The 25,606-nt window shown below is 55.9% G+C and overlaps 8 protein-coding genes and 1 non-coding gene across 9 annotated transcripts; 5 read left to right on the top strand and 4 right to left on the bottom strand.

Annotated features, from left to right (window-relative positions):
* Nucleotides 1-2: 2 nt before the first annotated feature.
* F5144DRAFT_500815 (glycosyltransferase family 24 protein) lies at nucleotides 3-5,087 on the top strand. Its single transcript, XM_066786379.1, has 2 exons — nucleotides 3-578; nucleotides 631-5,087. The coding sequence occupies exons 1-2, from the start codon at nucleotides 433-435 to the stop codon at nucleotides 4,997-4,999; spliced, it is 4,515 nt and encodes a 1,504-aa protein (XP_066647874.1). The 5' UTR covers nucleotides 3-432; the 3' UTR covers nucleotides 5,000-5,087.
* A 33-nt stretch (nucleotides 5,088-5,120) lies between these two features.
* Nucleotides 5,121-7,942, bottom strand: F5144DRAFT_500819 (P-loop containing nucleoside triphosphate hydrolase protein). The gene is made up of 2 exons (XM_066786380.1): nucleotides 7,789-7,942; nucleotides 5,121-7,726 (listed from the first exon to the last, which is right to left on the bottom strand). Coding segments are annotated over exons 1-2 (2,433 nt in total). The 5' UTR covers nucleotides 7,791-7,942; the 3' UTR covers nucleotides 5,121-5,295.
* A 994-nt stretch (nucleotides 7,943-8,936) lies between these two features.
* F5144DRAFT_9247 (mitochondrial carrier domain-containing protein) lies at nucleotides 8,937-10,347 on the top strand. Its single transcript, XM_066793568.1, has one exon. It carries the CDS (start codon nucleotides 9,060-9,062, stop codon nucleotides 10,146-10,148), a length of 1,089 nt encoding a protein of 362 aa, XP_066647876.1. The 5' UTR covers nucleotides 8,937-9,059; the 3' UTR covers nucleotides 10,149-10,347.
* A 1,806-nt stretch (nucleotides 10,348-12,153) lies between these two features.
* Nucleotides 12,154-14,340, bottom strand: F5144DRAFT_481182 (uncharacterized protein; the record flags this gene model as incomplete). Its single annotated transcript, XM_066785270.1, has 1 exon — nucleotides 12,154-14,340. The coding sequence occupies one exon, from the start codon at nucleotides 14,338-14,340 to the stop codon at nucleotides 12,154-12,156; it is 2,187 nt and encodes a 728-aa protein (XP_066647877.1).
* Nucleotides 14,341-15,545: 1,205 nt separating this feature from the next.
* Nucleotides 15,546-15,616, bottom strand: F5144DRAFT_t26. Its single transcript has one exon. It is a non-coding gene; the product is annotated as a tRNA-Gly (tRNA).
* Nucleotides 15,617-16,232: 616 nt separating this feature from the next.
* Nucleotides 16,233-17,305, top strand: F5144DRAFT_588264 (glutathione S-transferase; the record flags this gene model as incomplete). Its single annotated transcript, XM_066789911.1, has 4 exons — nucleotides 16,233-16,273; nucleotides 16,344-16,409; nucleotides 16,439-16,542; nucleotides 16,572-17,305. The coding sequence occupies 4 exons, from the start codon at nucleotides 16,233-16,235 to the stop codon at nucleotides 17,303-17,305; spliced, it is 945 nt and encodes a 314-aa protein (XP_066647878.1).
* Nucleotides 17,306-17,585: 280 nt separating this feature from the next.
* F5144DRAFT_9276 (uncharacterized protein) lies at nucleotides 17,586-21,579 on the bottom strand. The gene is made up of 5 exons (XM_066793573.1): nucleotides 21,010-21,579; nucleotides 20,842-20,944; nucleotides 19,940-20,780; nucleotides 19,317-19,876; nucleotides 17,586-19,038 (listed from the first exon to the last, which is right to left on the bottom strand). Exons 1-5 carry the CDS (start codon nucleotides 21,429-21,431, stop codon nucleotides 17,866-17,868), a joined length of 3,099 nt encoding a protein of 1,032 aa, XP_066647879.1. The 5' UTR covers nucleotides 21,432-21,579; the 3' UTR covers nucleotides 17,586-17,865.
* Nucleotides 21,580-21,793: 214 nt separating this feature from the next.
* On the top strand, nucleotides 21,794-23,547 carry F5144DRAFT_607715 (uncharacterized protein; the record flags this gene model as incomplete). Its single annotated transcript, XM_066791570.1, has 4 exons — nucleotides 21,794-22,314; nucleotides 22,542-22,864; nucleotides 22,925-23,248; nucleotides 23,532-23,547. Exons 1-4 carry the CDS (start codon nucleotides 22,273-22,275, stop codon nucleotides 23,545-23,547), a joined length of 705 nt encoding a protein of 234 aa, XP_066647880.1. The 5' UTR covers nucleotides 21,794-22,272.
* A 396-nt stretch (nucleotides 23,548-23,943) lies between these two features.
* Nucleotides 23,944-25,378, top strand: F5144DRAFT_553501 (uncharacterized protein). Its single transcript, XM_066787802.1, has 6 exons — nucleotides 23,944-23,964; nucleotides 24,026-24,098; nucleotides 24,167-24,572; nucleotides 24,624-24,659; nucleotides 24,712-24,941; nucleotides 24,998-25,378. The coding sequence occupies exons 3-6, from the start codon at nucleotides 24,227-24,229 to the stop codon at nucleotides 25,328-25,330; spliced, it is 945 nt and encodes a 314-aa protein (XP_066647881.1). The 5' UTR covers nucleotides 23,944-23,964; nucleotides 24,026-24,098; nucleotides 24,167-24,226; the 3' UTR covers nucleotides 25,331-25,378.
* The last annotated feature ends 228 nt before the right edge of the window (nucleotides 25,379-25,606 follow it).

Below are 25,606 nucleotides of genomic sequence, written 5' to 3' on the forward strand. Positions count from 1 at the left end.
CTCGAAGCTCCGAGATTATTGGCTGGTAATTGGCTGGGCTCTTGTTCAATGTGTCCAGAAGCTTAAACAGCACATGAGACGCAGCTTCCACCACGCCCCACCAACCTGCTAGATGCAGAGCAGATGTATATGTACAGACACAAAGAGCGGGCGAGAAGAACAGGAGCCTTCATAGGCGCTTTGTGCCCACCAAATCTACTATTTTCCGGCATTTACACTTTCAAGTCTCAGGTTTCGATGGTGTAAAGCATCTTGATCACAGCACATTTCCGGCAACTACCACCGTGGCAACAAACCCCGGGGGATCTCTCTATTGGAGGAAACCTAGGGACGAAACTGCTTGATCTTGACGAATTCCTCTACTCTATTGCAGAGTACAACGAGCAACACTCGTACTTTTGGTGATACTGCCCGTGGGCAGCTGCAAGCGCCATGCTCCGACTCTCGCAGCTCCCATGGGGCATTGCGGTCCTCCTCACCGCATCCTGGTTTCCCTCGACACACGTCACTGCCTCGCCCTCGGTCAATGTTGCGCTGAAAGCAGCATTTCCCTCGCCTCCTTACCTTGTTGAGTTGCTGTAGGTTTCTTGCTCCCGGTTGCTATTGAAACCACAGCTCACATGCTCCCAGAGAAACGGCAGCTTCCGAGAATGCGACAGTCTACTTCTCCCTCCTCGACCGAATTGCGAAAGGGCATTTCGTCGAAGCCAAGACGGACAAGGCGCTATATGAAAAGTTTATCCAAGTTCTGCGTGACGATGGGCATATGGACGGGGAGGCACTGTCGACATTCAAGCTGGCCCTCTCGATGCGAACGGCAGCGCCTCGGGTGGAGGCGCACTATCAATACTACGCAACTGCGGTCGAACCGTCTCTCTCCGAAGACCAGGACGGATGTGGGCAATGGTTTTTTGTGGACGGTAAACAGTACTGCACACCTGCGCTTGGCGACGTACACAGGGCAGTAAAAGAGAACAACCAGGGACGGCCTTTGCCGTTTGATCGCAAGTTTGGGACTGGCGCCCGTGATGTCATCCTTTACGCCGATATCACGGCGTCGGACTTTGGCACGTACCATGAAACCGCCATGAAGATAGCTCAAAGTGGGGAGGGCGTGTACCGAGTCAGATACAGGAGAAGCCCAGCTCATCCGAGCGAAGCGCTCTCTGTCAATGGCTACGGAGTAGAACTCACTCTCAAACGGACAGACTACATTGTCATTGACGACCGAGACACTGGCGCCGCCAAAGCGTCCGGAGACGAGGCCCAGAAGCCCATCGGGTCCTCCGAAGTCGTGCTTGACGACGAGGAGGTCACCGATATCAAGCCGCTGGAGAAGTCTGAGCTTGCATCCTTAGGCATGAAGGCCGCGTCTTTTATTATGCAAAGCGAGTCACCATTTGAGACCCTGCTCAAGCTCACCCAGGACTTCCCCAAGTACTCGACCTCCCTCGGGGCCCACAACGTTTCTGCTGAGTTTAGAGCCGAGCACGAGGATAACCGGAAGGTCCTAGTCCCCGAAGGCATGAATGTGCTGTGGATGAACGGCGTTCAGCTGATCGAGCGCCAAATTCAACCATTCGGGCTCGTCGACTTGCTCACACGAGAGCGCAGGCTGATCAACGGTGTTCTTGACCTTGGCCTTACCGGTCAACAAGCCATATCCTTGCTGGGACACACAGATGTTGCCCTGGCAAAGTCGGGGGACGAAGAGCCGCGACGTTTCGACTGGCGCGACGAGATTGAAGATGGCCGCGTTATTGTTTGGCTGAACAACATCGAAAAGGACAAGCGGTACCAGGATTTTGCTCCGAGCATCTGGGCCTTGATGCAGCACTTTGGCCAAGGCCTGCCCCAAATCCGGAAGGACATTTTTAACCTGGTTGTCCCTGTGGACTTCACCAAGCCCGAGGATGTCAAAATGGTCACGACACAGCTCTTGTCTTTCATGAAGCGGCTCGTCCCAATCCGTTTCGGCTTGGTTCCGCTCACCCCCACGGGAGAGGCCATTGAGCAGGCCAAAGTCGTCTACTACCTCTTGGAGACTCACGGCCTTTCCACAGCAGCCTCCTATCTCGAGAAGTCGCTCGAACATCAAAAGACTACTAAGCCTGACGAGAGCATCTTCAACGAAGCCATCAAAGACCGCCCACTACGACCAGAGTCTACCGTGCTATCTTTCAATGAGATTTTCACGTCCGAGAGCCACGAAAAGCAAATCCATCTGGCTAAGCACTGGGTGGAGCGTCTGCGTGCTGGGGGCGATGTTCCTTCCGTCTTCATGGATGGCTTCGCAATTCCCCGGGACGAAAACTGGCTTCGAGCCATGAATCAAAAGCTCATGGGCGATCTGCAGACTCTTCAACAGGCAGCCTACTTCGGACAGGTCAATGACGACACCTGGATCCCCGGCCGTTTCCTAGAGAACGCCATCACGAGGCGCAACACGCTCATCTTCCCCGAGGACGCCAAAGACCTCAAGGTGCTCAATGTGAACAAGGTGTACACCGAGCATCACAATGTCTTCGATAAGGTGCCGGTTATCAAGGCTGATGACCAATCAACCAAAGAAGATTGGGCCGCCCTGACGGTCATCGCGGACCTAGATAGCCTTGAGGGCCAGAAGCTGCTCCTGTTTGCGCTTCAGTTCCGCAGTGAACACTCGGGCGTCCGCGTCGACATTGTGCACAACCCTAAGGACGTCGCTCGCCCTGCCTCGCAGCTCACCCAACGCATCAAGGCCCGTGAGGGCGACCTGGCGGCAGCTACCCAGCTTCTTGACCTTGAGACAATCCTCGAAAGTGGTAAAGCCGAAGCTGATCCCGCCTACGATGCTTCTCTGGCTAGTTTTATTGCTGATGTCAGCCTCAAAGAGGGCGATAATGCACTGATCCTCAACGGCCGTGTGGCTGGCCCCATCGTGTCGGCTGAAGAGTTCAAGAAGGAGGACTTCGTGCAGTTCCTCGAAGCTGAGCGCGCAAGCCGGATCCTGCCAGTTTATAAGGCCGTCGAGGACCTGGGACTGGGCGACAAGATTTTGAGCCCATTGGATGCGGCTAAGCTGACTTCTGTCACTGCACTCTCTGGCATCTCGGATCTTCCTCAGGGTATCTTTGACCAGGCATCCTCGGCCAGGACGGCTGCTTTTAATGAATTGAAGGGGGCGCATACGTCGTTCCAGGTCGGTGATAGCTCCACGGCAACCATCTTCTTTGTTGCCGTCATCAACCCCGCTAGCGAGGTAGGCCAAAAGTGGGCTGCCGTGCTGAAGGTGCTGTCAGAGCTTGAGGGTGTCCATCTCCGAGTCTTCCTCAACCCTGCGGACGAGCTTGGGGAGCTTCCCATCAAGCGATTTTACCGTTACGTCCTCGAGTCGTCGCCTAGCTTTGACGACCATGGCAAGGTTAAGGCGCTTTCGGCCAACTTTGCGGGCGTACCTCAAGACACGCTCCTCGTCGCGGGCATGGACGTGCCACCCGCATGGCTCGTTACATCCAAGGTGTCGGTCGATGACTTGGACAATCTCCGCATCAAGGACATCAAGGCCAAGAGGGGTACTGATCACATCGAGGCTGTCTACCAGCTGGAGAACATCCTGATCGAAGGCCACTCCCGTGAGCTGCCGGCAGGTCAGCCGCCTCGGGGTGTGCAGCTTGTCCTAGGTACCGAGCAAGACTCTCAGTTTGCCGATACCATCATCATGGCCAATCTCGGTTTCTTCCAGTTCAAGGCCAACCCAGGTGTCTACAATCTCCGGCTAGAGGAAGGCCGGAGCTCCGACATCTTCACCATGGAAAGCCTCGGCGCCGAGGGCTGGACGCCTGTTCCCGGCGACGACTCGGACGAAATTGCACTCATGGACTTCCAGGGCACGACGCTCTACCCTCGCCTGAGACGCAGGCCCGGCATGGAAGAGGAAGACGTCCTCGAAAAAGCCAACACCGACACCGCCACCGGCGCCGCCGGCGCCGCCATGGACTTTGTTTCCAAAGGCCTCAAGTTTGCTGAAGGTCTCCTGGGCCGCGGCAAGCCCGCCGCCGAAACCACCAATTCGCTCGCCACCACGCAGCACGCCGAGATCAACATCTTCTCGGTCGCCAGCGGCCACCTCTACGAGCGCATGCTCAACATCATGATGGTTTCGGTCATGCGGCACACCAACCACACAGTCAAGTTCTGGTTCATCGAGCAGTTCCTATCCCCCTCCTTCAAGGACTTCATCCCGCACCTCGCGGCCGAATACAACTTCTCGTACGAGATGGTGACGTACAAATGGCCGCACTGGCTGCGGCAGCAAAAAGAAAAGCAGCGCGAGATCTGGGGGTACAAGATCCTCTTCCTCGACGTGCTGTTCCCGCTCTCGCTCGACAAGGTCATCTTCGTGGACGCCGACCAGATCGTGCGGACCGACATGCACGAGCTGGCGACGCTGGACCTCGAGGGGGCGCCGTACGGGTTCACGCCCATGTGCGACTCGCGCACCGAGATGGAGGGGTTCCGGTTCTGGAAGACGGGCTACTGGGCCAACTACCTCAAGGGCCACCCCTACCACATCAGCGCGCTCTACGCCGTCGACCTGCGGCGCTTCCGCGAGCTGGCCGCCGGCGACCGCCTGCGCCAGCAGTACCACGCCCTCTCGGCCGACCCCAACTCGCTCGCCAACCTGGACCAGGACCTGCCCAACCACATGCAGTTCCAGATCCCCATCCATAGCCTGCCGCAGGAGTGGCTGTGGTGCGAGACGTGGTGCAGCGACGACACCCTCCAGGAGGCCCGCACCATCGACCTGTGCAACAACCCGCAGACCAAGGAGCCCAAGCTGGACCGGGCGCGCCGGCAGGTGCCCGAGTGGACCGAGTACGACGAGGAGATCGCCGCGCTGGCGAGGCGGAGAAGGGAGGAGCAGGAGGCAAAGGCAAAGGTGGAGAAGAACCCCAAGAGTAGGCGGTTCGAAGAGGAGGCTGTGACCGAGACGGCAAGTGTGAAGGATGAGTTGTAATCGTAGCAGGATAATCATTGGGTACCTATCAATGACGCGCTGGAGAGAGAGTTGAGTAAACAATGTGCAAGTCTCATTTCGCAAAACCCCCATTCATTCGCTATCTATGTCTCGTGAACATCTCGTCATTTATCATTTTGGCAAAAAAAAAAAAAAAAAAAAAAAAAAACGAATGCGGCGTTCCGCAGCAGCACAGCAACAACAGCGCTCAACTCCCAAACAAAGCAAATCCCAGAACAGCAACACACCCAGCTCCACCAAACACCAACTCGCATCAATAACACCAAACCAAGTGCTCAATGAGAAATGTACTGGAACACAGCACTGACTTCCTCCGCCCCACACTCCTGCTTGAGCAAATGATCCTGGATCACCTCGAGCCCTTCATTAATAAAATGATTCCACGTGCTGGTATCGCCATACAGCATGGCCTGGGCCTTGATGTACTGCTTGCCATCCGGGCGGCAGCGCTTGCACTTGAAGGTGTCGTGGGTGTCGCTCCGGGTGTCGGCGCGGTACTGGAACAGCTCGCGCAGGCTGTCGAGGCTGAAGTGGCGCTCCACGTCCTCGGCCGAGTCCACGACGCACGAGCTCAGGCTCTGCTTGTGGCTCTGCCGCTGGAAGATCTTCTCCTCGATGGTGCCGGTGGCGATGAAGCGGTAGACGAAGCAGTCCTTCTTCTGCCCGTCACGCCACACACGGGCGAGCGCCTGCTGGTCGGCGGCCGGGTTCCAGTCGGGGTCGAAGAGGACAAGGCGGTTGGCGCCGATCAGGTTGAGGCCGCAACCACCCGCCTTGGAGGACAGCAGGAACACAAACTCGGGACCGTCCGGGTCGTTGAACTTGTCCACAAGCTTCTGGCGCTTGTTGACGTTCATGGTGCCGTCGAGGCGCAGACAGCCGTAGTTGTTAGATCGGCAGAGGCGCTCGAATAGGTCAAGAGTGGAAGTGTAATTGCTGATGAGCACGATCTTGTCGTTGGTGTCGGCGCGGATGCGAGCGAGCATGCGGGCGAGGACTTGCATTTTGCCCGAGTACCACGGTTTGATGTCGCGGTCGCGACCGCGGGCCTCCTTGGGGACGTAGTCGGCCGGCCAGTACTTCTCGCAGCCCGGCAGGTCGGCCACAAGGTCCAACAGGTCGGGGTGGTTGCAGAGCTTTTTGAGCATACCAATAGCTTTGAGTGGCTGGGAACCCTTGCCCCTGAGAAGTGCCTGAATGTCTGGGGAAGTGATGAAATAGTTGTAGAGCGCCAGTTGGAATGGTGCCAAATTGCAGAACACCACGTGCTCGTACTTGACGGGAAGGTACTTGGACAGAATGTCGTTGGTGCGGCGGATGATGAACTTGTTCACAATCGCAAGCAGCTCGACAAGGCACTCGTCGCCGCGTTTCCGATCAGCTTCAGAGGCATCGGCGTCACGTCCACGCAAAATAGGGAGCTCAAAGCGTTTGCGAAACTCCAGCCGGGTTCCAAGCAGATCAGGATTTGCGAAACTGATGAGGGCGAAGTACTCGGACAAATCGTTCTGGATCGGTGTACCAGACAGAATGACGCGTCGTGAGACATTCAGGTTGTTTAGTGCGCCGAAAGTTTGGCTGTCTCCATTTTTCAGACGATGCCCTTCGTCACAAAGCATCAAGCCGATGGGCGTATTTTTGAGCTCTTCGACGTTGAGGCGAAGCGTTTCGTATGACACGATTATGACCGGGCGAGTGACAGCACGGCCGGTAGAAATGGCCCACTGGCGAAGCTGGCGGGTCAGTTCCTCCTTCGACGCCTTGCCGTCAATAGCGAAAGGCGTGATGGCGTCAGCACCCAGCCACTTTACCAGCTCGTTCGCCCAGTTCCGCACCAAACTTGAAGGGCAGGCAACGATAGCTTTCTGAATGGTGGACTTGCCGGCATCAGGAGACTGCTTCAGCAGGGTCCAGAGAAGCGTGATGCATTGCAGGGTCTTTCCGAGACCCATTTCGTCTGCCATGATGCAACCGTTTGCCTTTTCATCGATCATGCCCGTAACACACCTGTACATGAACTTGACGCCTTCAATTTGATGGGGTCGGAGTACCTTGGCAAGCCTTGGATCAATGACAACCGGGACCCGGGGATGCTCGCCCTCGACCTTCTTCTTGATGCCGAGAATCTCGGCGAGGCTCTTGTGCATCAATGGCGCATCAATCTTCGATGGAGCCTCGGCTTCCTTTTGTTTCTCTTCGGGTGTGGACGTCTCTTTGGGCTTGTCGTCGACTGTCGGGTCATGGAGCACAATAGCAAACTCGCCGCATGGGTCGTGCAGGGGCTTCGCGATAAACACTGCCCCCTGTCTCAGTCCTAAAGTTGGAGGGGGGCGATTCGGATTGTATGCAGCGTTGTCCTTGTTGGCGAAGGGGACGGAGAAGGCCTTGCGAAAGATCTTGTCCTTGTCCCTGGCTTTAAACACAGGAAATCGGTTGGCGTCTCGGTTTGCTAGAGCAAGACGATCCGCATTGGTGTAGGGCTTGTCGGCGTCTGCCTCCCCGTCGGCACCCCCATAATCAACCCTCCTCCGCTTCCGAGTAGGGCGGTCCGTTGCGACGGTGCGCGTTGCGGAACCGGGACATTTGAATGGTCGATGTAGGCGGTCGAGAGATTGGGGTGTTGGGAAGCGGCTACGAAAGACGAGGTTCTCCTTGTTCGCGGCGGGGGTGGCTGGCGTGGCTGGCGTGGTTGACGTTGAAGCCGTCCTGTCGGGGACAGTCAGTCAGTCACAGGCGATACACAAGCGCGGTGGGGTGAATGAGTTTACATGTTGGCACGGGTATCAAGCTCCCTCTAAATTCTCGGCAAGTGTTATAAGAAATCTGGAGAGGTTTGATGAGATGTCGAACCCAATAAATTAACACAGAGCTCAATCGCGGCAGCTGGAAAGGGCGGGCTCGGTTGTGTTGATGAGGGACGCGTTCAGCTCAGGCAGCAACGCGCGCCTTCCCCACGGTGTCAGATGACCGCGGCACTGCGCCAAGGCCACCATTTAAAGCCCACTTTACTTGTAAGTGCCAACCCCATTGCCCGATTTGGATGCACAACAACCAAAATTCAATGGGTGAGAGTCCAGCAACCCGCTTGACTGCCATCTGAATTAGTACTTTGCGAGTAAGACAGCCAGCTCACCAAAGTGACCAAGCATCCCTTGCACACCACAGCATTCATCCAGAAGATCTCATTGCTATAGGTAGGTATTCTTTACTTTATTTTAAATAGTTTATTCAGAGAAGCAACCCTATTTTTTTTATTTTCTTAAAAAAAAGTGCACTCGTTACGCTCGGTGCCCGTTCTGACTTACATTTAATGTATGCTCAGGCGCTGGTAATCGGTGACTTCGCAGCCGTAACACCATCCTCACGAGTGGGTTGTCGACACATCCCGAAGGGGAGAACTACGTTAAACAGGTCTTCTAGTGTTAGTGGTACATTATTGGGGATCACAGCGTGTTGAGATACTCGAGGCTGACGTTCGTGGGCCTCGTGGCTGCGGATCCTTGCATGGTTCACGTGTCTCTGGTTTCCTGCGGTCGGGTCTTGGCAGGGACTCTCCCACATGAACCGACTGACCTCCACTCAGCCGAGCAACCCCACCAACCCCACCACTCCAAAGTATTACACAGTAATAATTCTCTCAACGCTCTCGTCAATCTCACTCCACCGACGGGAAGGTGGCTCCATCCAGCCCACCATGCCAAGCGTAGGTAGTTCATACGGAGTAGTGGGCAGGCCAACCTTACAAAATATCAAAAATGGGTGTCCTCTTGAACATCTCGGCCGTCTCTCTTGATTTGTGCTTGGGCGTGGGTCTCTTTTAGCCCTTTATTAAGGAATGAATTAACCTCGGCAAGCCTCTGTCCACAACATCAACAATAAACCTCCGGAAACAGACAGCCCGGGGAACCTCGGCATTGTGTCGATCGAGCCCCCCACAGCCCGCCGCCGTCTTCCCAACCCCACCATCTGCTTCATATTACTTCCCCCAAACCCATCTTCCGCCTACTTCACTTCCCAACCTAATATAGTATAAGAGTAAATGTCCGCCGACTTCTGGGCCGGGTACATCTCCGGCGCGGCGGGCATCATCCTCGGCAACCCGCTCGACGTGCTCAAGGTCCGCCTCCAAGCCGGCATCACCACCCCGTCCCCGTCCCCGTCCTCTCCACTCACCCCTCCCTCCGCCGCGCCATCAACATCCCTCACCCACAGCTATGCCCGCCCCTTCCTCCTAGGCACAGCCGCCCCCGTCCTAGGCTACGGCGCCCTCAACGCGCTGCTCTTCGTGTCCTACAACCGCACCGAGGCCTTCCTCAACCAGCTCTCCGGATGCGACACGGGAGGAGGCAGCACACCGCAAGACACCCAAGCCCGCGGCACCAACCTCCTCACGACCTGGCTCGCCGGCGCCGTCGGCGGCCTCGCCACCTGGGCCGTCTCCACCCCCACCGAGCTCGTCAAATGCCGCGCCCAGCTGCAAATCCCAACACACACCCGCCCAACCCCTAACCACCGCCCCCCACCCACCACATCCACGTCGACCTCCTCCTCCTCTTGGCACATCACCAAACACCTCCTCCAGCAACACGGCCCCCGCGCCCTCTACGCTGGCGGCACCGTCACCGCCCTGCGCGACACCATCGGCTACGGCTTCTACTTCTGGGGCTACGAGCTCTGCTCGCGCGCTATGCGCGGCTTCATGCCGCCGGCCTCTACTGTTTCTGGGATGGGGGATGGTGGTGGTGGTGGTGGTATGGAGGCGGCGCGGGTGTTGCTGTGCGGGGGGCTGGCGGGGATTATTACGTGGGCGAGTATCTTCCCGTTGGATGTGGTCAAGACGAGGGTGCAGACGCAGTTTTTGGGGGGTGGGGAGAGGGCGCCGCTACTTGGGGGTGGTGGTGGTGGTGGCGAGGGCCGGGGAAGGCCGCTCGGCGCGTGGGAGGTGGCGCGCCAGACGTACCGGGAGGGTGGGGTGCGGCCGTTTTTTAGGGGGCTGGGAGTGTGCAGCGTAAGGGCGTTTATTGTGAATGCGGTGCAGTGGGCGGTGTATGAGTGGGTGATGATTGAGTTGGGGAAGGGGAGGAGGGAGGCACGGGAGAGTCAGGAGGTGGGGGTTATGGCGGTGTAGATGGTTAGGGGTGCATAGAGAGGTGTTGGCGGATGCATTGGATACCCGGGGTGGGAGGTACTCTGCTTTTTGAGAATCGAGGTTAAACAGGGGATGGATATAGACCGTACCATAGAGCAATTCCCCGATATGGGACACCCCATGCCCACGTTTACATTATTTACAGGTTGGGTTAGAACAATGCGGACCATCATCTCCATAAACAAAGACCTCAGGGTGGGTGGTTATTAGGAACATTGCGTTGAACACAAACTCGCCATCAACAGCACGGAAAGAATATGACGACCCATTTTGTGTACCATTCTGGATGCTATGTCCTCTATGTCCATGCCATGCCATCATGCACGCGGCCCGCCCACGACGCCAGCGATAGCCATGCATCACTCATGCCCTTAGCAAGATTACGACTGGTCCACACTAATGGCAGCCTCGTCAAAAGCCCAGGTGTGCCTCAAGTCCACCCGAGCCGACCACGTCCAACCAGGATCATACCCCAACCAAGGTAATAAAAGGGGGGGCGTCTCTATCCACAAGCAGGGCCATCCACTGTCCGCCGTGTCGTCGAGACAAACACGCACCAACGTCGGCTCCCAAGACCGGGACCCAAGGTATCGACAAATTTGCTTCCCCCCTGGTATCATACCCACGCAATGATGCGATGCCCATGAGAAGATCCATTCCCGCCGAGAAGTGCAGAAATGAAAAAGAAGAAAAAACTTGAGAAACCGCCCGATTACGAAGAACCCAGAACGCCTATCCTTTCCTGTTCTACCACGCGCAAAAGAAGTATGCCGCTGTATCCATCCCGAGTGACTTGCCTAAGTGCCCAGTGTGGTCCCTCCGCCGCTCCAAACGGGGAGGGAGGTCCAACCCAGTCCGCAACAAGAAAAACAAAGATTCTCTCCAGCCCAACCACACCCCCCTCCTGACGAGGCATCCCATCCCAATCAGATGCGTAAAAGAAAAAAAGAAAGGGAAAAGAGAAGAACAAAAACCTAGATATGCAGGGGTATCTCCCAACCGAGTGACGCCAAATGCCGCGCCCTCCCACTGGATGCCATTACCCCACTGTATGCTTCCTCCCCCTCGGCGCAGGCCGCTCTCCGCATGGCCAATGTTGCGTTCCCTTCTCCCGTCGTGTATTCCGACCGTGTGTAAGAAACACAGAGCGAGGAAAACCAAGAACCCAATGGATCGGTGAGGAACAGGAAAGTAAGTATGGTCATCAACGTCGTCCCGCGCTTGGATCGTGCTCCGACTAGGCCTGCTGTGGGCATTGCATGCGCCACTTCGGGATTTCTTCCCAGTTGCACCTGTCGGCTATTGAATGCTGTGGTCATCATCAATCATCAGTCGTAATGTTTTTGTTTTTTTTTGTTTCGTTTTTTTGTGATTTTCTTTGTGTATTGCGAGCCGTGTTTCGGTTTTGTCGCGAGAAAGCGGACGACTCGGTGTTGTAAATTTGCTGAGTTGACGTCTCATCTGGCGTCGTCCGCAGAGCGGTAGGACGAGTGTGATCGGGGAGCAAGAGCAGCCAAAGTGCCGGGTGGCTCATTGCTTAATTTTTAAAACGGTCCGATATTGTTGCTGAGAGCGAGGGTCGAGAGTAGATCAAAAGGTGCCGGCGAAGGAACCGTCGAGGGGCCATATTGATCGAAACTCTCGTAGCAAGCGAGTCTGGTGGCGGTGAACCAAAATGTGCCAATGTGTTGGCGCTGCATACGTTAAGATGGATAAGAAAAAAAAGTGCATGAACTCGAAAAAGTGTCGAAAAGTCAAATCAAAATGAGTCGGTTTGTTGGTCGAGATTGCATGCCAATGGTGGAACGAGCCAACAATGCTCGTCCAGACAGCTGCATCAGACCCCCAAGATTGAGGACCCCGAAAAGTAGAAATAAATGTGTCGGAATGTGCGTCGTATCATCGCCGCCATCACATTATGACAGGTACCGAAAGCTGAGGTGGCAATCCAGAACATGTGCTGCGATGTCGCTGAGGAGGGAGTTTACTGCTCCAATGACTCGATGGCCATGTCAAAAAGCTCCTCGCAGAATCCGTCAAGCTCAATGATCTTGAATTGGTGGCCCCACTGTTCGGCAAACTCAGGCTCGCGCCAGGCGGATGAGATGTTGCGGCTCCAGCCGTACAGTTCAATGTTCCAGCCGTAGGCAAGTACTCGCTCGATGTTCTTCTTGAAGCCATCCGAGTACTGCGCTGTCGCAGCATCGCCCGTGGCGAGCACCATGGTGGCAGGCTTGTTGTCGATAACACTCTGAAGAATCTTGAGGTGGAGCAACTCGTCCACGCCCTGCTCTCCGTGCTTCATCGGTCCCACAAAGCAGTCCTCGCCTGAAGTGTCAGCTCCAGACGTGGGTGCGTCCAAGTCGCGGGCTCCGGCCTTCGGCTTGCGCTTGCGCACAGGCGACGCGGGCTTGGGAACGCGTTCCAGGATGTTCATTTCGTACTTGAGGTCTTGGGCCTGCATCATATATTCAGGCCGGCGCTTGCTGTACGAGTTGGCCAAGGAACCTGCGACGACCCTCTTGGCGACATTTCGGTCGCGGGTGAGGATGGTGTCGAAGTTTTTGAACGAGAAGGCCGGGGCCATGACACGTTTGTTGACCGGGATGCCCCGGCTCTCTTTCATGCTGTCATAGAAACCGATGATGATGTTGGAGAGGTCAACGAAAATATGAACGGGGTTGCGAGCGACAGAACCCGAAAAGCGATCAGAGCGCAGCTTGGCATCGTCCAGCTTCAAGTCACCAATCTTATGACGAACATAACGCTCCTTTGCGCGCTTGGTGGTCCAGTACTTGGGAAGCAGCTGGTCATTGCTGAACTTAGCAGCAACTTCGTAACAGGTGAATCCCTTCCATGGCTGCTCTTCGGCCAGCGGGTAGTTGCTGTCAACCTTGGACTGCGGTGAGAACGGACTCGATGAGGTTTCTGCCTCGGCCCCCCGACCGACGGCGTTGTCGGCAACCTGTGTATCAGACGGGCCCACAGCAGGAGATGGGTTGAATGTAGTAACATAAGCGTGATTAGCCAACATGCCGTTCAAACCAGTAGGGACAGTGAAGAAGGCTCGGCTCAAGCCAGCGCCAAGGTGGCCTGCAAAAGTCTGGGGATGGCTCAAATAGGAGGCAGGGGTCGGGGTCGCGATATGAGATTCGTCCTTGAGTCCCAGCTCTTCGGCGAGGCAAGTGGGGAGCAGCGCGACGCCGCCATCTGCATCATCCAAAAAGCCCATCGCGGAATCAAGGTCCGGGGATGACGGGCTTTCGCCAGTCGAGCAACCAGGGCTATTCCAATTCGTGGATTCAGACGAGGTTTCGCTGCCGTAGTCCGGGACGGAGCTGCTTGGAGACATGAACTTGGTAGCAAGCTTTTGCTGCGGAGTTGCGTTATTGTCTTCAGACTCGCTAGAGTGGGAATCATCATCCTGGGAATCTGCCTTGACGAACGGATCGTTTGCCGGCGCGGTCTCGACAAACCGGCGCGAGAACGAAATGTCGAGGGCTACGCCTTGCACTCGCTTTCTTCTACCGATGGTCCGGCTAGTGGTGGTGGAATAACCCGTGTCACTGGTTGCTGTCTCATCCATTGAGTTGTAGGCGGGAACGTCGTCGTCGGCACCACTGGTCTGTTCCGGCGAGCTCGGGATTCGGTTGTTGATACCCATCAGACGTCCGTCCCTGACAGCTTTCCAACGCGCCATGACTTTGGCGCCCGCAGAGTCGAGAATCCTGTCAGATACCCGCTTCGCAAGCTTCTCGGCAGGCGGGCCGTCCATGCCCCGAAGAAGCGCACTAGATAGGGCCAAAGCGGCCGCGCCGTCTGCCTTGTCATGTATGTCCTCAATTTCGTTCAACATCTCGAAACGTCGCGCCTCGGATCGCTGGTAGTTGGGCGACCGCATCATCTCAATCACATCGGGGTCGAGGCGGTCGACTTCGTCTTGAATAGTTTCGAGCTTAACCGTGTCATTCGGGCCCTTCTCGAGGCGAAACTCTTGGACGGGGCCGGCGAATAGTTGCGATCGATCCTCGTAAGAGAGCTGTGTTAGGTAGTACGTGTGAATCGGGTGGTCAAGGGAACAGGCACGAGACCACTTGGCAAGGAGGTCGAAATCCGCACCGAGACGGCGGCCTTGGTGCTCGGCACGGCCGAAGTAGGTCTTTGAAGCCATGTTGTTTTTGTCATCAATTGAAGAAGCGGAAACTGTACTATTGAGAATTGTCGAGTTTCGATTCGGGTCGTGGAACAGGCGACTTGGGTCACCAAAATGCAGCATCAGATCGCGAAAATGATCGAAGGATTGCGAGAGTCGAAAAATCGGTTGCTGAAGGCCACAGAACTGCGACTCGGCACGCGAAAACCGCGAGGGCAGTGAATTTGGTGGAAACTGGAGCCTGGAAGTTTGTGTCGTGCGAAGAGTGTGTAATTGCGCCGGGAAAGTCGGGAAGAGGGAAATCGATTTGCCCTGGTTATCGCCAGTCGGTCGGTTTGTGGTTTATTATGGTTGGGCGATTAGGCGGGGAGAGGGGAGCGGGAAGGTGCTCAGGTTCGCGCGGCGGGGTTTTGGGGGTTTAACTCGCGCAAAAGCATGTTCGGTTTTTGGGTGTGAGTTTATTATGCCTAAAAGATCCTAAAAGATCAAGGGCGCGCGATCTGACAGCTATGCCCTGCGTGGTGGGCAAGAACCCGAATGGTCGTTTTGGGGTTCAAGAAGCCAAGCGGCGGGAACGCCAGGAGGTTGATGACTTGGCCAAAGTGGGGCCTTTCGGTGTGACAGGCTGCCCAATCCTGGGGAAATCTGCAGAGCCGCAGAACCCCTGCGCTTCTCTCTCCTTTCAGCTCGATTCTCTCATTCTTGGCATGGAGAGCTGTTGCCTCAACTGAGTTGCCACGTTTGCACCGCGTCTATTCAACGAATACAGCATGGCCATTGTTCTACATTTCTGGGTAGGGGCGCAGATGACCGTGTTTCCGCATGCCCCAGCGCATTTCGCCCACGAACCAAAACATGGCTCGAGCATGGCATCTCGCCAATTCAATCGTGGCAACACATGCCCAACCTTGATTCGGGCTTGATGAAATTCGCCTGCCCCTGGTTGAGAATGGAATCTGGAACAATGCGCCGTTAACTATCCCCCACTGAATGCCGCCAGTGGCATCCCGGTTGATAGTCGATAAGGCCCGCCTGCATGGACTGATGCTCCCCTTGCGCCGTTTCTTCCCCAACTTTCCATCATCCCAACTTCGCACCCCAATCACTGAGCTTACGCCACCGCACACCAGCAAACACACCCTCGCCCCCTCACACCCTTAATGCGGTGTGATTGTCTTCCTCCCCAAAATCACAACACCAAAAATCCAACACACGTCCAAAAATGCGTCAGCCGCGAATCGAACGCGGGGCCCATCGATGGCAACGATGGATTTTACCACTAAACCACTGACGCGGGTGAAATGACTCGTGAAGAGTTGAGATTCGGAGACGGTGTCTCCGTTTTGTTTGTGGATCGCATGGCGGGATTTCATGCGGGTCCCCGGAGGCCGGGTATCGGGGGCCGGGTGTCGGCAGCTGCCGAGGGGTGCCCGGGTCTCTCCGGGGCACAACCACCAACCTGAAAACCGTCAAGGTTCAGCAGCCGTTCCCGGTCTTGATGGCATCGGGTAATATGGTGCTAAATAAAGTAGGCAAGTAGGCAGGAACCGTGGCAGAATCGCGTGGCAAGAAGGCGTTATAGCTTTCGAAGTGGAGAGCCTGTGGTAAGGTAGGCGGCTTGTTAGATAGGTATGTTTACGGGTGACAACTTGAAGCATTCCTTGATAGTGGTGCTCGTGGGGAACAAGGGGCCTCATTCGCATTTAATATACTATGCTCTTAAACTCCCCCTATTCCTTAACTAATATACTCTTCATGATACCGAACGCCTTTGGTCTTCTCTAGGTTTTTCACTAAAGCCTTCAGTGCAGTGTGACATGATGCTGTCAGAGATCCTACCATCAGAGGCCGGTCTGCTAACCCTCAACGTGAGGAGAGACTTGAAGAGGAGTTTTATTGTTATCTGCACCATGCCGATCAAAAAGTGTTTGACTCGGCCTACTCTGGTTTTGTGCGTTCATGGCTGGCGACTAGCTTTCAGCTGATCCCCCCCTGTCCCACCAACGGGATGCCGCCAACAGTGCATGTCTATCTCCATGGTGTGCAAATCCCGAGCCGGATACATCAGGTACCGCTTCAGGCACTGGGTGTGATGCGGTGCAGCGATCTGCAGTAGTAAAAAAATATCCCAGCTGGCCTCTGATCTTCATGTTGGCGGTCTCCGTCAACCGTCTCAAATAGAGGGCCAGCGGATGATTCCCACGATATCCTTCCCTAACTGTTTCTCAACTATTTTCTACCGAACCCAGCTACCATCACCTCAACAGCATCCCTAACAAAGCCAACCATGGGGTCTCAACCGAACCTACAACCCATCCAGCTGTGGGGCCGAAGGGGTCCCAACCCCCCCAAAGTCACCATGATCCTCGAAGAACTCGGTCTACCCTACGAACACATCCCCATCGAGTTCAAAGACGTCAAGCAGCCCGAGTACCTGGCCATCAACCCCAACGGCCGACTACCCGCCATCCGAGACCCCAACTCAGGACTCACCCTGTGGGAATCGGGCACCATCATCGAGTACCTAGTCGAGCGGTACGACACGGACCGCAAGCTGAGCTTCGCGCCCGGCACCAACGACGCCTACCACACCAGGCAGTGGCTCTACTTCCAGGCGTCGGGCCAGGGCCCCTACTTTGGCCAGGCGACGTGGTTCAAGATGTACCACCACGAGAAGGTGCCCAGCGCGTTCGAGCGCTTCAGGACCGAGGTCAACCGCGTGTCGGGGGTGTTGGAGGGGTATCTTGAGTCGCAGAGGGAGGCGGCTGGGGAGGGGGGAGGGCCGTGGCTGGTGGGAGGCAAGATGACGTTTGCGGATATCGCGTTTATTCCGTGGTATTGTTGGATGGAGTGGATGTTGGATGACGAGGAGTTCAAGTTGGACGACTACCCCACGGTGAAGGACTGGTTGGATAGGATGCGCGCGAGGCCGTCGGTGACCAAGGTTCTCACCGATATCAAGCCTGCAAACGCCAAGAAGTAAGGTCAATGAGAAGTTGGCAGAGGGTGTGTCTGGGACTTACAAGTAAACCTCCAGTGTTGGCAGCAGGGTGTTGCGCTCCAACTTCTCCCGTAAATACTTCGAAAATAGACTAGCCAAGGCAGAATTTCGTTGCGGCGTCCCCCCCCCTCCCCCAGGCAGTGGACTTCCCTGTAGAGAGAAGCATAACAATCACGGCTGCCAGTCGAAACCATCCATAGACTGCAATACCCATTTCTACAATAATATACATACCCCATTCCCCAGCACAAGTCCCAACCTGCCAAGCAAGAAATGTCGGGGACCCGGACTGGCACAACAACCCTTCTCCCTCTCAAGTCTGGAAACAGCCCGCGCAGAGGGGGTATATCCATCCCTGTCCCGGATTCCTTCAAGCTTTTGCCTCCCAACCCCAAAACACCAAGCCAACAGCAATAATCAACGCCATAGCCCCAGCCAAGTCTGAGCCAGCGCTTCCCGTTCCGAGTGAGCCAACGAGCCGATAAAGGGAAAAAATAAAATGAAACCGAAAAGAAGACGGAAAGGTACAACCAACGCGTCTTTCACAACGCCTCGCGTCTCTTCTCCACCTCCCGCTTCCACTCCTCTTTCCATCCCTTCCGCTGAATCAAGTCGTCAAACTTCCTGGCCTCCTCCTCGGTCATCGCGCCCCTCTCCCGGCACCAGTCGCGGTACCACTCCAGGTTCTTGACACGCCGCTCCTCCTTGGTCAAGTTCTTGGTGGCCTCTCTGCCCTCGGCCATCATGCGGTCCCAGTTCTCAATCCCGCCGAGCGACGCGTCGATGACCTTCGTGCCGCGATCAATCTCGGCCGCCCAGGCGGCCAGGACCTTCCCGAGCAATTCGGCCTGGCTCTTCTCCTCGGCCTCGGCGCGCTGCTGCTCCTCCCGCGCGCGGAGCACGGCGAGCTTCTTGTTGGCCTCCTGCTCCCGCGCGAGGGCCTCGTCGCGCTCCTTGCGCTTGCGCGCACGCTCGGCGCGCAGCTGGCCGATAGAGGCGAGGTGGCGAACGCTGTGGCCGAGACCGGCGTGCTGCTCGGCGACGCCATGGGACGGGCGGTCAAGCGGCGGGGCCGTGAAGAAAAGAATGCGCCCCTGCTCGTCGCGCTCAAACTGCTCGCGGACGTCGGCGGGGATGGCCGCGTCGACGGGGTCAGCAAGCGTGTACACCTCGGGGGCGCGCGGGACGTTGTAGACGTGGCCGGGGTTGGCGTGCGGGAGGGGTGCCATGTTGGGGGCAGGCGGCATGGGTTGGCGAGATGGAGTCATGGCTTGAGGTGCGGGATGCACCGGACGGTGGTGCTGGTCGAAAGCCGGCGCGATGTGGGCCGGTGTCTGGTATTGCATCTGCTGTGGAGCCATTTGGGGTTGTCCACCATACTGGGGTGGGTACGCCTGGGGTGGTGGAAAGTGTGGGCTTGGCTGCATTTGTCCCATGCCAGGATGTTGCGGCACGTGCATAGCCATCTGTGGCTGTGGTTGGAGATGGATTGGTGTCTGGTGAGGAGCAGGTTGTGGAACCGGTCGCGGCTGGAAGTGCTGCATCTGGAAATGAGATGGTGACGGGGCAGGCGCAGGCGCCGCGGCGGCGGGGTGGTGATAGGTCGGTCCTCCCATGCCGATGTTGGCTTTTATCGGGACTTGGGTGGGCGCAATTGCGAGCGGCACAGGTGCGACGGCCGCTGGCAGTGGATTGGGCTCAGGGGGAGGTGATGCCTTCAACACGGTCAGCTTATGCATTCCTCGGTGAACTGACGGAATATCCGGGATGCCAATCGTGAAAGCGCTGTGGCTGAGTAAAACAAGTGTGTGGAATGTACGCAAGTTGGAACGAATACCCCCTGAAGCCACCAGCTTGACAGGCGCGCAAGTGGCGGATAACAGCCACACACACACACATATAAAGAGGGGCGATATCTGCGTTGAGAACAACCGCAAACATGCAGGTCCCTCGAAAAAAACAAAAAAAAAGCAAGAAAACGGGAGCTACTCACATTCGGGTCTCGAGGACGACGATGCACCGCTCCAATTAAGGGCGGCGCGTTCGGGCTCCTCCAGGTCGGCTTTGGAAGGGGGTCGGTTTCCTTAGCATCGGCCTGCAGCAGATGCTTGATTGGACTGGGGACCTTCCGCAGATTCCGCGGCACATCGAACAGGTCCATCTCGTAATCCTTGTCGCGCACCTCGTCCGGCAAGCAGCTCGTCCACGTCTTGATCTCGTTGAACTTGAACTTCTCCTCATTGTACCGGGCCTTGCACACATACACCGACTTATCCAGCGGCAGACCGCGCGGCCGGCCTCTCGGGTAGCGGGTGATGAACATGACGAAGCAACGGTCCTCGACATCGTCGATGCGGTGGTCGCGATATTGGCCCGTCTTGACCACCTCGTTCTCGAAAAAGTGCTTGTCAAAGCGGTGAACTGTCTGCTCGGGACGGTAGTACCAGCACGCATTCACCCATTTCTGGCCGGCAGCGTCAGACCAAGTCCGATAAACTTGGGCGACGATGGGCTTTGACAAGTCATTAGGGTTCCGAATGTGGACCCAATCCCCTGCAAAATGTCAGCGAACGTGGGATGGATTTCCAAGGGCGTGGGTTTCTTCGCAGTACTCACCCACTCTCCAGATCTCTCCGCGATGCTCGATACCGGCCAAGGGCAACCTCCCGTCCTCGTCTCGGAAGTCTTCGTCAGGTTTAGCCTTCTCCTCTTCGGCGAGCAAACGAGCCTGGTTGGCCAGCTCCACAGCATCTAGATAGACCTCGCTACCCTCCTCATTGTAGTGCTTGGCGTTCTCGAACATAAGCTCGAGGTCGCGAAGAGCCTGGTCGACGGACTGGTACTTTTTGCGCTTGTGCTTCTTCTTGATGGTGTCCAGCGCAATCGGGTTGCGGATGGCGTCGTAGTAGTCTGGCAGCTCGGCCTTGTCAGGGAGTCTCTCAAAGTGGAGGATGCGCAGCTGGCCGCTTTCGTTCTTGAACCGGCGTAGGCCCTTCAGGATAGCCTGGATACGAGCTTCGAGGGGCGTGAAGACCTTGGGCGGCCTACCGCGCTTCTTTTGCGCATCATCACCGTCTTCCCCACCCCTCCTAGTCCCTGACTGCCGGCGACGCCTTCCCGAACGACGGCGACCGCCCTCGTCATCAGAATCATCGTCTTCGTCATCCTCTTCCTCTTCCTCGTCGTCCTCTTCTACTTCTTCCTCGTCGTCTTCGGGGGGCGGCGAGTCCTCAAATTCGGGCAAAGGTCCTAGGTCTGGAAGCGCAGCATCTTCAGCAGCGATGGCGCCCTCCTTGACCATCTCTGCAAGCTTCTCCTTGAAAACTTCCAGCAGGCGACCAGCATCAGAAAAGATGGGTGCAGAGGGTCTGTTATAAACCTGTGCATTGTGGCATATGCGGGTAACATCGTGCACAAACTCGTTGAACCGAGTGTACGTCTTCTTGCCGAGCTTGGCCTGCGCGCGATCTCGGTCAGCCAGCTTGGTCCGGGCATCAATTGGGTTACGATCAACTCACCCGAATGGTACTAAAAGCCATTGGCTCCTTGATCACATCGAAGTAGTCTGGAAGGCTGCGCTTGTTGACAAGGCGCTGGAAGCCCGAGGCGATCTCGTGGTCCCTGAGGAGCCAATCAGCATCCCGTCGCATCGCATAGCGACATGTGAAGGGGGGCCAAGAACTTACTCTCCGTCGACTTTGATTGTGTAGCGACACAAGTACTCAGACGTGTCTTTGATAAGTTGTAGCAGGTTGCGCCACTCTTCTTCCTGTCGAGTCTCCTCATCCATATCATCGAGTTCGCCGTCTGCATCTGCGTCGGCATCCGCATCTGCATCTGCATCCGCATCGTCGTCGCCATCGGGGTCACCCTCGGCATCAACATCCATCTCCTCGTCTTCCCTGTGAGCGAAACTGTCGGCATCCTCCATCTCAACGTCGTCGTCGACGTCGCCCTTGGCCTCGATGGACTCTTGCACCTCGATCGCGTCGTTGGCCATGCTGCTTCTCCGTTTTCGAGGAGTCGATCTCGTCGCGGTCGGGGAGTTCTGTGCCTTCTTGGTCGGCGACATCTCGCCTCGACTGGGCCGTTCGCGAAGGGTGGGCATCGCGGCACAGGAGACAGGGTTTCCAAGACTGTTGACACGAAGAGGGGACCTCAACCAACCGACCGAGTCAGTTGCGACTTGGAAATCTCCACAAGCGAGAGGCGTGCACACAGCGATGTTCAGCCCGTGTTGAGCGCGATTGGAGAATGGCTCCACTTGTTTTCAGTAACGCGTTAATGCCTCGGTAACTGCTTAGCGCCTCCCTGCCTCCGAGCCTCCCTAGCTGCCGATCCACCCGGAAGCTTTACGGTGGTCCGAGCGCCATTGTCCCGGGTGGATATCCACTTAAACGGAGGGTGGGAGTTCGATAAGCTCACTTCCAGAAAGTCCAGGTGGTGACTCCGTCTTTCACAAATCAAGTTGTTGAAGTCCTTCGGCGTCGTAATAAATCTCCGTCTTCCTTTACCTACCTACACAACTTACCACACCTCCAGGATATTTAAGGCAACTGCAGCATTCATGTTACTGACGATCCAAGTTATCCTTTAACGCGCCTGGTGACGCAGCTACTGACGCTGCCCTTGCTATCGAGTTAAGCATGTAGTAGATTCCTGATTGGGCAATTCCCACCGGACCAGCGACCTGGACTTTAAGTGACCAGGGGTCGTCTTGTTTACTTATAAAAGCTCCCCCTCTGTTTGACTTTTTATATACAATTATACCAAAAACCCGCGAATCCGTCCGCTTTCCTTTGCTCGTGAGAGCCGTTTTATTTGGAGGATAAACTCAACCGTCGCACAACGAGCGAGGCCTTGCCGTTGAAACAGACCAGGTTCCATCTTCCACTTGTCACACAGCTAGCCCATACCCAAACACAGAGAGACCAGCTAGGTAGGAAAGAATGAGAAAGCCAGACAGGAGAAGAGTTAGTGACAGTCCAGAGGTTGGTTTGGCGCAGAATCTGCATTTCAGCTTGTGGGGAACATCGTCTTATTGTCGATGTGATTGGTGTTGCATTGCCAGTTGGTTCAGTTTAGGTAGTTCTACCCCTTACAACATCTTCAGATTCAGCTTATAAAGTCACCCTTCGTAATCATGACCACCCCCTATAGCCTTGATACCGCCATTAACTCATTCTTTGAGTCAAACCCTACCACTACTACACGGCAGCAATGTGATGACTTCGCCCGTGCCCACGGCACGTCAGTGACGCCAGTCCAAATCCAAGGCACCTTCAGCTACACCGTCCTTGTGGGAACTGATAAAATCTTCCAATTTCGAATATCCAGTTCCAGTATCGACCCGGATATCTTGAACCTCGTGGCAGCAACTCACGGAGAATTCGTCCCCCGGTGCAAGTACCACGGAACCATCGGAGGGTCCCAGCCGCTCTCCATCTACGAAATGAATAAGCTCTCCGGAACGCCATACATTCTAGCCCGGGACCCAGACTCATTCACTTGCCAGCAGAGAACAGTCCATGATCTCGCCACGTAAGCCGCCCAGGACACCGTAATAATCTTACCCATCCTAACCCACACCCTCTTCATCAGGTTCTTCGCCCAATCCTGGACCAACGCCCAACCACCACCCTCCCCCACCCCAACCACCCCACCCCTCCTCACCGAGTTCACCCAAGCCCTCACCACGCTCTCCACCACCCTCCCCGCGCGATTCACCCCCCGCCTCACCACCCTCCTCCACCACCTCCCCGCCGCCTTCGCCGCCCTCCCCCTCGCCCTCACCCACGGCGACCTCTGCGAGATGAACCTCCTAGTCGACCCCGCCACAGGCCGGCTGACAGGCGTCGTGGACTGGGCCGAGGCGCGGGCCCTTCCGTTCGGGCTCGCGCTGTACGGTCTGGAGAACGTGCTGGGGTATATGGATGGGGAGGGGTGGCATTACTTTGAGGGGAGCCGGCGCTGCGGGAGGGGTTTTGGCGGGTGTTTAGGGGGCAGGCGGGGGTGGGGGAGGAGGTGATGGGGTGGATTGGGGTGGTGAGGATGGTGGGGTTGTTTTATAGGTATGGGTTTGTGTTTGAGGGGAGGGAGGTGGTTCGGGTTGTTGGGGAGGGAGGGTTAGGGTATCTGGATGCGTTCTGTGGTGGGGAAGCTGGGGTTGGGGCGGGTGCACCGTTTTCTTGAAAACGGACACTAACAGAGGTCCCATCTTTTGACACCTCCATTCCATCCCAAAACATAAGGCTTTTTTTAACAAGAGCTAGATCGATGATTAGATCGGTGACTAGCGAGCTTTTAAGAGGGCTGACGGGACGACGATCCCCTTGTGTTAGCTCTTCTTTTTTTCTTCTTTTTTTTTGGAGACTTTAAGTCGCTCCGGATTTTTTTGCGCTCTCCAAGCTTCGCTGTTCTTTCCAGCCCTTACAACGGGTCCGAAACGTTAACGGAATTTCGGAGGATTTCATTCGGCATATGAAACACCCGGACCGTTGGCGTTGTTGGGCTGCATCTGCTAAGTCAGCAGTTACAGTCGTACAACAAACACACCAGACACCTTGCTTCCTGGCCACAAGTTGCCGCGGGGATTCATAGTTAATGCTTGAGGTTGGTCATCCTTTGCCATACATTGGACTGTTGGTCAAACCCACAGCCAGGAAATACACAAGGAAAGCGCTTTGGCTGATGGTTTGCTAGGTACTTAGGTAGCCGTTGGTTGACGTTTGCTCTTTTATCTTCCAGCTTCGCCGCACTTTATCACAGAGTCCTGGTATATCTCCACACACTCTCCTGTTCTTATTTACTTCGTTGGATGCTAAATGTTATTCCAAGGATCAGATCATCAACCCTCCGCCTTCATTATCGGCTTCATTTTCCTACCAGATTCAGTGAGCCAAGATGCTCATCCAAATCAGTCTTCGCTCGCCAAACGGGCAATCACGGATCCAAATCGACGACGATGCCACCTTGAGGGAGCTGGTTGAACTCATCAAAGCCAAGACGGAGATTAGCAACTTCACTCTTAAATACGGCTACCCGTTAAAGGCTCTTGACATCAGTCCGGCATTGCGGGACACGAGCATAAAAGACCTGAAGCTCCGGGGTGAGACGATCGTTGTCGCCCCTGTCGACACTGCACCGCCAGTGCCTGTATCCACCAAGCCCGAGCCGAAACCGTTTACGCCGAAAGGGATAGAGCCGGACGAGACATCGCTCGAGTGGCCGGAGAGAGGCGGGTACATCGGTAAGGCTTGCCTACGATGGGCGGGAGAGTCGCAGCTAACACAACCCATAGTGCTCCGTGTTATGCCAGACGACAATAGCTGCATGTGTAGGTTATTCTCTTATTTGCAACACCCTACAGACGTTAATCCTCTCTGCAGTCACGGCATTCGGCGGCGCACTCGGCCTGGAGAACCCCTCCAAGACCCTCCGAGATCAGGTGGCCGATTACATCATCAGCCACCCTAACGAGTACCATGAGGCCATCCTCGGCGAGAAGCCTGAACGCTACATCTCCAGAATGCGGCAGATGGACACCTGGGGTGGCGCTATCGAACTTTCCATCCTCTCCGACATCTATAACGTCGAAATCAGCTCCGTTGACGTCAAGGTATGCCCCCTTCTTCTCGACCAACCCCGGACTCCACGTACTAACACCACCGCCAGTCCCTCCGCGTGGACCGCTTTGGTGAAGGCAAAGCCAACCGAGTCATCATCATGTACTCGGGCATCCACTACGACAGAATAGCATTCTGCATGGATCTGAGCTACCCAGTCGAGGTGGACGTGACACGATGGTCGACCGACGACGAGGAGGTCCTCGACAAGGCGCGCCAGCTCGCGCAGCGACTGCAGAACATGCACTATTACACCGACACGACCGATTTCGTCATCAAGTGCGGGGTGTGCAGCTGGATCGGCCAGGGGACAAAGGACGCTGTCAAGCATGAGAGGGAGACGGGGCATAGTCAGTTCGGCGAGATGCAAATCACCGACTGATGGAGGGATGGAGAGTGTACCATGACTAAGTAATAACGGGTTCACAATGCATAGCGCTCAGGACAATTTGATTGCGATATTCTTAAAAGCTGAATACAAAAGGCCGTGGGATGTTGCCATGGCATGGAATTCCTGAACCTTGATTCCCCCATGTTACTTACCTACCTAAACCGACTCGTTTTGTTACATTAGTAGCCGTCGCATCAACACTATACAGTGAGCAACACCACCAACACCCAACAACAACACTCAGAGAAGACCCGAGAAACCCAACAA

Source organism: Chaetomium tenue, assembly GCF_020726465.1.
Source record: "Chaetomium tenue strain MPI-SDFR-AT-0079 chromosome Unknown F5144scaffold_1, whole genome shotgun sequence".
NCBI classification, from domain to species: Eukaryota; Fungi; Ascomycota; class Sordariomycetes; order Sordariales; family Chaetomiaceae; genus Chaetomium; species Chaetomium tenue.